Genomic DNA, 12919 nt, shown 5'->3' on the forward strand with positions numbered 1-12919 from the left:
TATGCGACTGTTGGGAGTTTGAATCAGCTTGGGAGCCAAGCAGAACCCCAGGAGCCTGGGCTTCAACTGGCCTTCAGGACGGCCTTGGGCGACTGGGCTGACCTTGCAGAGAGGTAAGGGAACGTGGCTCAAGCTACCCGTTCCTGGTCCTTCACTAGGGCCCCACTGGGCAGAAACCACCACTTAGTTGATGTCAGGGCCCCAAACACAGAGGTGAGTGAGGACTGAAGCTGGTCTCGTGGCCCTTGCTCTCCCCTACAGACACAGTGGCACAGAGGGATTTGAGACTGTGAGGGCAGCTCTTGGTTCAGGGCTTCAGAACCTTTTAGCAGGGTCCGTGGGTTGGTGACAGGGGTTCGGGGATCTCCGGCCACAGGGAAACGACGACTTTCCTGTCCCAGATCCATCCTTCATCAGGGTGGCAACTCTGGACGGACCCTTCGGCACCCTATATTTCAGGGCCCTCCACTGTCCTCCACTGTGGCTTCACCCACAGCCAGCTGTCTAGCTGAGTCCCTAGGTGGTCCCTTCCTCAACACCTGCCGAGCGGCTGGGAAGCATCCAGTCCTCCCCTAGGTCCCAGGCACTCCTTGGACTCAATCACTTGGGACACCGTGGTGGCACACTAACGTCTACGCCGGAGGGCAGGGAAACAGGGCACAGAGGGTTCTGGGGAACACTCTCGGGTAGGAGTGGCTGCTCAGTGGATGTGACCGAGGCTATCACGCGTGCTCACGGCGCTCTGTTGCGTGCTTTTCTGTCCTGTCTCTGCTCCATACAAGCCGTTGCCCACGGAACCTGTGGGTGTGGGAGGGGGCGGAATTCAGAGCACAGCACATGGTGACCCCTTCCTAAGTCCCACCTGGAGGGAGGAATGCCTGCTGGGCAGCTGGCGAGTAGGGGCAGGAGACGGATGGACTAGAAGGAAAGGACTTCCAATCCCCCTGAGGGCTCCTGACGACAAGGTGCCGACACTGTTCTCTATTTCTGTGTGTCTCCCAGAAATCTGTGGGGAGTGTCTCCTGGAGGATGTGGAGACGCCCCCACCCACGCCGCCCCCTCCACAATGCCACAGCAAGAAGAGAGTCCGGTTCTCCCTCCACAATGAGGTCTTCACCATTGAGGACCCCGAGGAAGGTACCTTGGGGATTGACTCATTACGTTGATTAGAGACGCATTCTGTCATTCAGTAGCACAGACATAACCGAAGCTTTTAAAACTGCTGAGACACATTGTCCTCTGATTTCACTTGTAGCCATTTCCCTCTATGCCGTCCGTCCATCCCCTTTTAAGTCCACAAGTCACGATGAGATCCTCATTCAAACTGGATCCAAGGGGCACAGGAAAAAAGTGTCTACTAGCTGAAGGGATGGATCTTAGGTCTTTCTGGAACACACAGGTCCCTATAGGTCTCCCCAGGAAACATGGTTCTTAGATGTGTAGGAAGGAAGAGACTATGTTTTTTGCCAGGAACGCTGAACAGAAAAATGGAACAGAATACGACAGGAGGTTTCACGATGTCCCCCCTTCACTTCTGCCCATTAGCCACATCTTACATGGGTGTGCTACGTATCTTCAAAGGAACAGAACGACCTCACCACATTTGGGGAACTCAAGTACCCAGTACATTCCACGTGGTTACCGTTCTACAAATGGGGCCAATGCATTCGGTGATGTCTTCTCATTCTGGAAACAGACAGAAATCTGTGCACTAATGTCTCACACAGTTGGGTTCCCAATAGCCCCAGAGAGGCACTGCCCCCAAATCCATCACGGGAGGAATAACACATTCAGAGGCATCCATACACATCATAGAGTGCAATTCAGGCGTAAGAAGAAACTAAGGTTTCCAATATTTTACGAAACAGATGGAACCTGGAAACTTAACACACATTTTGAAAGCAAGCACACAAGGAAAGACGTACATTACACGATCCCAGGCTTTGAGGACACTCCAGTAGGGACATTCGTAGACCCAGAAAGTGGAAGGGACAGTGGAGGGAGGAAACGGGGAGGGCCGGTCATGTCCTCACAGATACAGAGGTGCCATGAGATAGGATGGCAACGTTTTCCCTGTAGATGGCAGTGCGGTCTACAAAGCATCACGGATGTCAGCAGTGTCACTGAACGGACACGCACTAACAAATATAACCCGTCCCCAGTACTTAGATTCCATCACCGAAAAACCCACTACTCCAAGGCACGATAGAGGAGCGATAGGGTCACACAGCAGAGGTGCAGGGGAGACAGCTGAACAGGCCCCATGACCAGCTGAAGAAGTGGCAAGCTGGCTTGGCTTCACAGTGGGCAGGAGGGCTCAGGGGACTGCGCCCTGAAACCCAGGGTGCCTTGAGTGTTTCCTAGACAGACGCTGAGAGTTCCCACTGATGACATCCCCTCCGTTAGAAAGCCAAGGCCCCATTTCCCTTTTCCATCCTGCTCCCCTCCTCTGTGTTTCTGTGTACACCACTGCGTTTTGCGTACACCACTGTGTACTGCGTCCACCACTTTCTCCACCACTGTTGGCCCACTGGGAAGTCAGGCCTTGCTTGGTCACCCTTCACGTCCATTCCCTCTGGCCCCACATCCATATCCAGCAGACTTAACTCCCGAAGTCATTCCTGAGTAGCGCAACCAATGTCCTGACAGCTCCTCTCTGTTCTCCTAGACCCTGTGGAGGGCCAGTCCAAGGACCTTCCTAGGAGCTGGACAAAAGAAGGTCCCCCAACTCTCCCTGAGGTAAGCTCGCCTCTCTGATTTCTCAGAGACACAAATGGTGCTTCCTTGATTTCTTCCATCAGTGGAGTTTGATGAACATCTGGCACTTTACCTCCCAGGGGAAGGGGGCAGCAGTCTCCCCTCGTGGAGGAATGCTGGGACTGACCTCTTACACACATAGACCCAAAAAGGGTGAGGACACAGGACAGCCTCAGTTACAAACTCCATGGGATCAAACACCTTCTTCAGCAGAAAAGGTTTCTCCTTGAAAGAGAACGTTCTGTCTGTTGATCAGAATGGACTTCGGAGATTGAATGATGCTCCAGCATCATTCAAATGGTCCACTTGAACTCAGGTGGGAGGACATGGACTCAACCACCGGACCTCTTCCAATTAACTGCCTGAAGTCCTCCCCAAACCAAAGAGCTGGCCCAACAGGACAGGATGCTGGGATCCTCACTGTATTTCCTTTTCCCCAATCGCAGGTAGACGCTGGGAGCAAGGACAGCTGTACGTATTTAAGACCATCGGGCTCTGGGAGGAAATCTAGAGTACAAAGAAGCCTGCCCCCTGATTCTGGGTTCTAACAAGGAACGGGGGTTGGGGGATACTGACCGAGACTGTCCGGTGAGGCACGGTCACCACATCAAACAGGGCCTGGAAGAACTCGTACATAGGGAAGGGGTGATCTGTGTGCACGTGGGATGAAGGCCCTGTGTGCGTGGGTGTGTGCGTGGGGGTGTGGGTGTGTGTGTCCCCATGCATTATGCTTGTGAACACAATTGTGTGCCTTTACCAGGAGATCTTTCTCACACTTCCACCACAATTACAGTGTCCCTCTTCCAATACACACTCATCACCCTGGCACACTTTACATACTCCTTCCCCTACTCCCCACAGCTTTACCTGGAGGACATTTCCCTCTGATTTCCTGGGGCGGGCATCGTGCGGAGATAAAGGGTCCAAACCCTTGACCTCCTACTTGGAAAGCCATGATTGGAGCTCAGGTTCCAATCTGAAAGTTGCTCTGGCCTACCCACCTCTGTTAGTCCCTCAGCCAGGGCGTCATGATGTACCATGGGTGCTAGCTAGCAAAGGGCCATCAGCATCTGTGCACACAGCCAAATACCTAGATTCTATGATGGTCCCCGACAGGACCCAACATGACACAGTGGCTTCCATGGACACAGAAGCCAGGGCAAGCTTAGAAGCCCACCTTAAAGATTACAGGCTGGTCCCTGGAGTCAAGTGCACAGAGAAAAGCCACATCCTCATGCTCAAGCCCACATGGCTGGAAAGCGTGTGGACCCGTGGAGGACAGAACAGGGCAACATCGGTCATAGCCGGTCTCAGTGTGTACACACGACCGACCAATGGCAGAAAAGCATCACGGAGGGAACTGACTGTACTTGATAAGATTTCCCTAAGCCTCAGGAAGGTTCAAATTCTCTAAGCACACACTCAAACACCACTGGCCAATAGGAAATCAAGGTGAAGCTTGGGTGGAAGCTTTGGACCCACATCCCCGGAGCAAATCTCCTGCAAAGCAGGCCTACAGCCGATCAGCACACACTCCCAGACTCCTCTGTGTAAGCAACTTCCCACTGGTCAGAACACCTGGGAGGGTTCAGACAGCCACTGTCTTCAGGGGAAACACACACACACACACACACACACACACACACACACACACACACGGGACAGCTCAAGAACAGTGGAAGGAATCTATCACACTCATCGACGGTGCCGGCTGTTTATGGAAGCTACGATGTCCGTGCTCTCAAGTGTTGCACATGGCATTTTCTGAAGACAAAGGATGAGTGAAGCAAACTACTAGGCTCCTTTCCTGAGGGTTGAATGCAGCCTGGCAAGCAAGGCTGCTTTTTATGCTGTGCAAGATCTTACACAGACGTGATGCATATAGTCGCAGCAGGTGGGGATCTTGGGCCCAGAGCTGATGTCCAAAGCAGCAGCGTGGGACACCTTAGTGGCATGTCAGTCAGGAGAGGTTATGGGACTCGGTCTTCACACAGAAGCCAGGTTAGGCTTCCCATGTCCTGGAATGGCTATTTGGCTTTGATCGGGCTCACTTTAGCTAGAAAGACAAGAACCCTCTTCGCGTTTCCTCCCTGCTCCTCTCCCGTCCCTTCCCCTCTGCACCAAGGACAAGGCCCGGCAGCAGTGCGGCCCATACCTCCTAGGCGCCCCAGCACGTGCACACTCCCCTCCTGTCCTCATCCATCCAAACTCCCCGCCTACTTCCTGAGCAGCCTCACCAGTGTCCTCATGGTGCCTCTGTATCCTCCTAGCTCTCCACGATGACCTGATGGAAGAGCTACTACCCACTTTGAGGGCCGAGGAGGAAACTCTGACTCTCCCTCAGGTAAACTCATTGTTCCTCAAGATTTTGTTTATGTGAAAGACAGAAAGACAGAGAAGGGGAGAGAGAGACAGATAGACAGAGAGTGCACGAGAGCGCAAGCAGGGGGAGTAGCAGAGGGAGAGGAAGAAGCAGGCTCCCCTTTCGAGCAGGGTGCCCAATGTGGGCCTCCATCCCAGGACCCTAGGATCAGGTCCTGAGCTGAAGGCAGAAGCTTCAATGTCTGAGCCGCTCAGTCACCTCTCTAAAGTCATTTTGTGCTTCTGAGGGATAGCCAGTGTTTGATTTCTCTTTCCATGAAAGTGTCTCAGCATGGACATGCCAGAGGGGAGAGACCATGTCCTTGGTGCTGAGAGCCTGCCGTGAGTTTATACCATTAACGGACAGCAAATTGAGACGGGCACCACCACTGCTTAGGCAGTGGATGGTCGTGAGCATTTTCCACCAGGTCGTTCTGTCTATGGGAAATGGCTTTGGAATGAGTGGCTGACGAAAATGGATGGGGGAATTTTGACATAACATGCCGGAGCCAAGGACAAGGGGGTCATTATCGGGAGGTCATTTCCTCCTCCTCTGGAAAATAGACTCAATGACCACATCGCATATAGCTTGCTTACAACACACACCAAGGTCACAGAGATGTGTGCACACAGTGTGCACAGGGTGCGGGGATCCTCACTGGGTTTCCCTTTCTCCAACTGCAGGAGGCGGCGACTGGATACACCCCATATGCTTATACCCCCATCACTCCCCTTAGGGGGACAGATCTAACTCAACAAGGTAGGGTTTTCTCTCCTCCTTTGGTCTGGAGAGCTTCCCCCCTTCTGAGTTCCTCCCGGGAACAGAGGCTGGGGCGGACTGAACAAACGGAGTGTCCTGCAGAAACCCAGGACCCTGTGCTACAGTCCCTGCAAACTAGTAGGTCATTCGGGTGGTGTGCTTGGAACGCTGGAGGGTTGGGGCTCGCTTTCGCGTGGGTCGATGCGACGGGACTGGGCGTGTGGGTGTGTGGACTGCGTGCGTTTCACCAGAAGACATCTCCCACTGAATGGACTTGAGGGCACGGGTCAAAGTTTCAAAGCCAAACCTCCTTCATCCCCGCTGCACACACCCCGCTAGGACACCACATTCCTTGCTGACCACAGCTCCACCTGGAGGGTTGCTCAGGATTCCCTTTCCTCAGACAGGGATGGGGAGAAAAGGGGCCCACATCTGTCCTAGCTCGGGACGTTTCTCAGACAGGGTCAAAACACAAAGGAATCAGAAGCTACTTTAGTCGACCCAAACATCACCACCAGCCTTACAAAAATGCTCCCATCTTGAATGCACATAGAGGGAAGGCTCACTGGCAAATGGCAATGGCCAGGAAAGCTTCATCATTAGCTTGGGGCCCGATCCGACTTCCTGACAATCTGCTACATGGCCAGGTTAGAGAGTGCCCTTCTCTCGCCTGGCCTCCACTCTCTCGTGAACTTGCCGGATCCTGACTGGAGGAGCTGGGTCCCGGGAAACTGGGTCCCGCGGACTCCAAGGACACACCCACAGGAAAGGAAAGACTAGAAAGAATCAGCACTTTGCGGATGGGCACTCTGTTGGAATGGTCAGATGTCAGTACGTAGAAATCCTGGGTCTTTGGTTTTCCTGACCCTGCATGACTCAGGGACAAATAGAAACCTATAGGGTACTTGTGCTTGCATTGCATGCAACCCTGCCACACAGTGTTCTTCTGCAGAAATACAATCTCCTAGAAGAGGCGAGAGGTAGGTGGGAACAGCCAAGAAACGATCTTGACCATGACCATGACACAGGCGCTGGTTGGAGGAACTTGCCTGTCAGTACGAAATGTGTCTCTTAGTGTTTCCCTTTCTGCTTGAAGAGGTCACCCTGATTCCACTCCCTGTAGCTCAAGTTCAGAGTCAATATTTCTCCCTCCATTCCTGCTCCTTGCCCTGACCTCTCTCGATGCAGCAGCAGCTTGCTCAGTCCATACCAACACCATACACTCCCGGGCACGCCCACCCCAAGCGAAACTCCCTGAGCTCTTCCTGCCGAGCTGGACTGACCATTCTGTGGATCTCTCCCTAGCTTGGCTGGATGGACAGGCGGGTGAGCGTTCAACAGGAAAGAATGAGAAAGACGCCCCATTTTACACCAGAGTGGTACGTTGGCCTTTCTTTGGGGGAGACACAAAACTCTTCTGGCTTTTTAAATCAAGGTCACATAAAAAAATTCTCAGCATGCACCATTGACAGGGTAGGGAGAAGTTTGAGAGAGAATCTGTTACCAAATGCTACCTAACCCCGAAGGCATTGCAGGGGGGCTGGGACCACCACAGCAGGGGGGCTGGGACAACCACAGCAGGATCACCTACCATCTGGAGGGCAGGGAGCTTTGGTACGGGTAGCAGCTATTCCTCCTTACCACCTATTTTGTCCAGTGGGACCTGGAACGTGGGACCTCTAGGAAGACTGGGCGCATCTGCGGAGGACTCATTTTGCTCTCGTCACACTTTGGGGCTCACGGGCCTCTAGCACACTTCCGCATTGGGCTTCCTCCCATCCCCCAGGGAACAAAAGAGCCATGCAAATGGGACAAAGCCTGATTTGATGTTCATACTGTTTTCTTTTCTGAAATCACAGGTGTCCCTGCTGGAAGAGGATGGCGGTAAGTATTCTGTACTCTAGAGTCACTCACTTGTTTGCAACAACCTGGAAAAGGGCAAAGGTTGGGGCTTCCTCACAGGCTCCACCACGAGAACCACCCTGATTCCAGGTCCGGCGGGACTGAGAGGAAGGGTCGGAGTAACAGAAAGGGATTTTCTGGGGAAAGACCCGTGGCCTCATGGCCCTGTCCCCAGAAACTACTGCGCTGCTCTTAGGTGGTGCAGGTTTGGGGGCAGGCAGTAGGTGTGCCTTGGAGATGGACTATTTCACAGCCAACCTAGGCCCTGTAGCTCCAACAGGAGCCAGAGTTTCTATTCACATCCCTGCTCCTCTCCAGGACCTTTCATCCTCCATCCAGGAAGGGCCCACTGCACCTCAGTCCATACTGATGAGCTCCCCACTTCCACACACTTGTCCACACGTGCACGCCAAGCAAAGCTCCCCGAGCGATTCCCGAAGAGTCCCATCGGGGTCCCGACACTCTCTGTGTGTATCCACCTAGATCCCCTCGATAGTCTGTTCAATGACCTTGACGTGGACAGCACAGAAGGAGAGGTCCCATTTTTCACCAAGGTGGTAAGTTAGCCTTCCTTCAGGTGAGGTACAGCATCCCTTGATTCTCTGATACTCGCAATCAGATCCAAACACCTCAGCACGTACAATGTCCTTGGTGGGGAGATTATTGAGGGAGCGACTCTTAGCCAGGGACACCCCATTTCAAAGACCCTGAAGGAAACAGCAGGTTCGGTTACAGTCCACAGGGTCCTTAGCTTTTTCACGGGTGCTACTGACACCGCCATGCCACCAATGGACCCAGGGCATGCGACCTCTAGGTGGATTCCATATCACTGCCCATAACCCTGCCCATCACCAAGAGACCAAAAGAGCTGTGCACACAGGACGAGGCAGGACTTGATGTTCATCATGTTTTCTTTTCTGAAATCACAGGTGGCCCTGCTGGAAAGGGAGCATGGTAAGTATGCTGTCCTCAAGAGTCACTCATTGCTTTTGAGCAACCTGGACAATGGGCAAGGTAGGGCCTCCTTGCAGGCTCCATCTTGAGAGCGACCCAGAATCCAGATCCTGTTGCAACGAGACTAAGGGTCATGTTCCGGACCGAGACCCGAGGCCTCGTGACCCTGGCCCTGGAAGCTACCGTGCTGCTCTTAGGTGCTGTAGGATCGGGTGCTGAGCACAAGGTCTGTTTCCATGGGAATCCATGTGCTGTGATTCGCAGGGTTGGTGTGTGTGTGTGTCAGGTGGATGAATGCTGTGCTCTCGAACGTGTCTGGTCCCCTCAAAATGGCGATTAACGGTGTCCGCGTTCTCAGAGATGTTGCCCATCACTGTCACATCATGAACGTCCATTCATGGGAAAACTCTTCAACACCTACAATTGAAAGAGGTGTTCTTTCCTTGCAAATACACATCATTTCCCACAGAAAACAAATCCCGTCGCTAACTAGGAAGGGCTAGACTGTGCCCCAAAGACACAAGTGTGTCTTTTCCAATCCCTGTTACTGAGTCAGTGTCCATGGGCTCTCCTGCCAAGCTAGGTCTCGGGCAAGAATGGTCACAGCACCTCCCTCTTGACACTGCACTCACACACACATATCTCTGCATTAGAGGCCCCACGATGCGTCTTCCCAACCTCATCGGAAACACTGAGTGCGGGGACACACTTCCTCCCTTCTGCAGGTGGCTTCCGGGGCAGCCGCGTACAACAGCCCGTTCGGGGATGACCCGCACAAAGGGGTAGTGGCCAGGGAACAGATGGGGCCAATTCACTCCGTGTTTCTCCATGGAGATCTACCATTTCCCTGCAGATACTGTGTCTAAGAATGCAACTGGCCTTCTCCCAGGGAAATCCCACACCCACCACTGGTCCTTGCTGGGGATCTTGGAGGAGGGTCCAAAAGGTGTCCTATCCAAGGGGGAATGAGGTGGTCTTCAGGGACTGCGCATCACTGGGGGCACCTGGGCCCCCTCCATGCAGGAACAAAGGGTGCTCTGTGCATCGCAAGGTGGCCAAAGAGAACCTCAAACCTCAACAGGGGTGACAGGACAATCATCACCCATTTCGCTGGCCATCTGTCCATGCAAGAGGGCCTTGTTAGATTCGGAAGGTTTGGGCCAAGAGACAACTCAAGGGAGTTCAGTGCCTGGGAATGGAAACAGAGCCAAATCAGGGTTTCAGGGTTCTTTGGCAGACAACAAGACTTTCTCTCATGAGAAACATGTATTGGAACAGAATCTGATTTTCCAACATCTCTTTTTCTCACTCGCATGCGCGGAATCAACGGAAGTACCTTTCGCTGCTCTCCGAGGACACTCAACGGGCTTTTCCAGGGTAGTTGCACCAGTCTGCATTCCATGAATTGCATACAAAGTCTCTAATTTTCTGCCTCCTTCCAACATGGGTCCTGGGTTTGGATTCCTGGTTTGGGTCCTCGCCACCCTAACTGACAATGCCACAGCTCAGCATCCTTTGGATTCACATTGCCCTCACAATGCCTTACGTTGAGCATCTTTTCGTACGATGTCTGTCTGATTGGCCGAGTCATTAGTTCCCTTTGCAGCACAGACTACTCCAGTCTTTTTCTCGATTCTTTCATTTGGTGAAATCCCGGTCTTCTTTTGTTTGGTTGGTTTTCTTTGTTGTTCTTCCTTTTTGTCAGTGAACACACCTTTTCTGAAATAAGGATTGCCAAGGGTGTCTCCAATCTGTGGGCTGCCTTTTCAATCTGTTCACTGTTTCAGAAGAGGATGCTTTTCCTGGGCGGTCCTCTTGGGAAGCATCGTGATGCCAACATGAGCACATTTCCTGGGCATTTCTCTTCCGCTCCCAGGTGCCCCTGCCTATTTGTATGCCAGCACCCTCCTGTTGGCTCGGGGAAGTCATCCAAGGTATTGGAAGGTCAGCTTCTAGAGACCCACCACCGACTTCTTCATATTCAGAAACGTCGTGGTTCGCTGTGTTCCTTTATGGTTCCCTTATCTATTCTAGCAGCTCCTCTGTCCCGAGAGCATCACATTGTATGCTTTAGATCAGTGCTGCACGGAATCCGTTCCCCATTTATTCTAGGAACTGGGGCTTCACCTTAATCTCTTCGGGTCCAAAGACCTCCAGCAGCGCCTGGTGGGTGTGTGTGAGCCCGGGAACGTCTTCCCTTGATCAACGTCCCTGTCAGGCCAGCCACTGATGCCCGAGCAATACGCAGGAGAGCAGGCCTCCTCTCTCGCTCCTGGTTGGTGTCTAGTGCTGAGTGATCCAGGAGAGAGTCTGTCTACCATCCATCATACACAGTCATTTATTATCTCAGCGCAGTACACGGAAATCATCAAGGGAACGAAAATGTCCAGTTGCTCACTCCCACTAGCCACACGTCAAGAGTCCCATAACGACTGGAGTTTCTGATGGTTGCGCTGGGAGGGGACAGCGGTCATGGGCATGCAGAACTGACACTGAGGTGACTGCTGCAGCGTCCTGGTCTCATTAGAAGGCATGAAACTCCAATCCCTGTCTCCTCCAAGGGCTCCGGCTCCGCCAGCCCCGTGAACCTCTGAGAGCACTGCAGAAGGGTCAGGCAGATGCTGCACGGCCCAGAGACATCTCAACGCACCTGGGATGAAGGGGTGAGGCGGTTTCTCTCCTAACGGCATTGCTCCTCTTTCAGTTCTTGCAGATCTACTGATAGAGAGCATCGAGGACTACTCCTTCAGTGAGGACGAAGTCTCTTCAGGTAGGGAATGGCACCGAGGAGGGGAACACTGGGACAGGGCTCCCGGGAACATGGGGTTGCCCCTGCCGCTCTGGAGAAGGAAGAAGGTGGGTCAAAAACCACCAAGGAAAGCAATGCTCTGTCACAGGCATGATTTGCTCATGTCACGGTCTCAGGATGAAAAGAACAGACGAGGTGTCCACGGGCTTTTAGGGTAGGCTGGGTTTGTCATCACCACTCGACTCCTTGCGCGGCTCCTTGAAGGATCTTTCCCATCAAAGCTGCTCGTGCCTCCCTTGGCCACTGCCACACGTCAAAGCTTGGTGGAGCAAAGCTCTTTGCTCATGGCCTATCGGGAATGGTGCACAAGAGATTCTGCATCATTCTTGGCACGGGCCCAGACCTGGTCATGCTCAGGACTTGGCGGCCCGAACCGCACTCTCCTGGGCAAGAGACACTACGCGACACTCCGTTCTGGTCTGAGCCAGGAGGTGTAAGACAGGTCTAAATTCTCTCCCTCATAACCTCCACTACCAAACCATCCTGGTTCTCTCCAAGCTGCTGTACTTCAAGGGGACGCCCAGAGCTGCAGAAGGGAAAGTGTACTTCTCCTGGGTTCACTACACAGGCTCCCGTAAATCGGAGCTTCTGCCAGCCTTCACACCCCAGCAGAGTCTGACCTGGGGACGTGTTCCCAAGGGTGGGATGCCCCTATGCAGCTGCCCTGGAGAACCCCTGTCGTGGGCCACGGTCCCCTGGGCCTGTGTGATGGGGCTGATGGACCTGCTTCACACACTTGCTGCCCCGGGTCCACTCTACCTCTCACTAGCTGGCCTCGAAGCATAGCACAGAGCCTCTTGGGAGCAGGGCCAGGGAGTCATGGTTCCTCTCACAAACCCACCTCGCTGGCCCACAGCCCTGGCCATGCTCCCCACTCCCTAGGCATGCCCAAATGGCAAACATTCCTCAGGCCTGCCCAGGGCCCTACATACACCCCGACCCCGTCCATTCCTGGCAAGCCTCAGCAGGAGCACTGGCAGGAATCCTGTGTTTCAGTAACCACACCGCTGGACGTTTTCCAGCCCTGAACAGCTGAGGGTGCCTGCACAATTTCCCATGCTCCTGTCTCCTGTCTCTGTAACACTTAGGGAAACAGAGGGCGTTGCGTTCCCTGAAACACGTCCCTGGGAAGGTCATCCCAGTCCCTGGGCAGACATGGGCTGTGGGGACGTGGTGGGCCATCTCTCCCGGCACTTCCCCAGCAATCCCAGACCCATGACAGCTGCTCCCAGCACAGACGGATCGGGGGATTGATTCCAGGAAACCCAGGATATCTCCTCTCTTTCCTTGGTGGCCCCCTCCTGGACAACAATAGGACTGGTGGAGCTTGGCAGGGGGAAGGACATGGAGCATCTCTAGGGGAGGAGGTGGAGGAG

The 12919-nt window shown here is 53.6% G+C and overlaps 1 protein-coding gene across 1 annotated transcript; it reads left to right on the forward strand.

Annotated features, from left to right (window-relative positions):
* Positions 1–949: 949 nt before the first annotated feature.
* LOC309858504 (uncharacterized protein) lies at positions 950–11701 on the forward strand (the record flags this gene model as incomplete). Its single annotated transcript, XM_082751180.1, has 10 exons — positions 950–1137; positions 2669–2739; positions 3204–3228; positions 5028–5101; positions 5803–6016; positions 7124–7257; positions 7738–7762; positions 8264–8337; positions 8710–8734; positions 11439–11701. Coding segments are annotated over 10 exons (1093 nt in total), but the record flags the coding sequence as incomplete, so codon positions are not given.
* Between the last annotated feature and the right edge of the window lie 1218 nt (positions 11702–12919).

The sequence above is a fragment of the Mustela nivalis genome (assembly GCF_964662115.1).
Source record: "Mustela nivalis genome assembly, contig: HAP1_SCAFFOLD_2664, whole genome shotgun sequence".
NCBI classification, from domain to species: Eukaryota; Metazoa; Chordata; class Mammalia; order Carnivora; family Mustelidae; genus Mustela; species Mustela nivalis.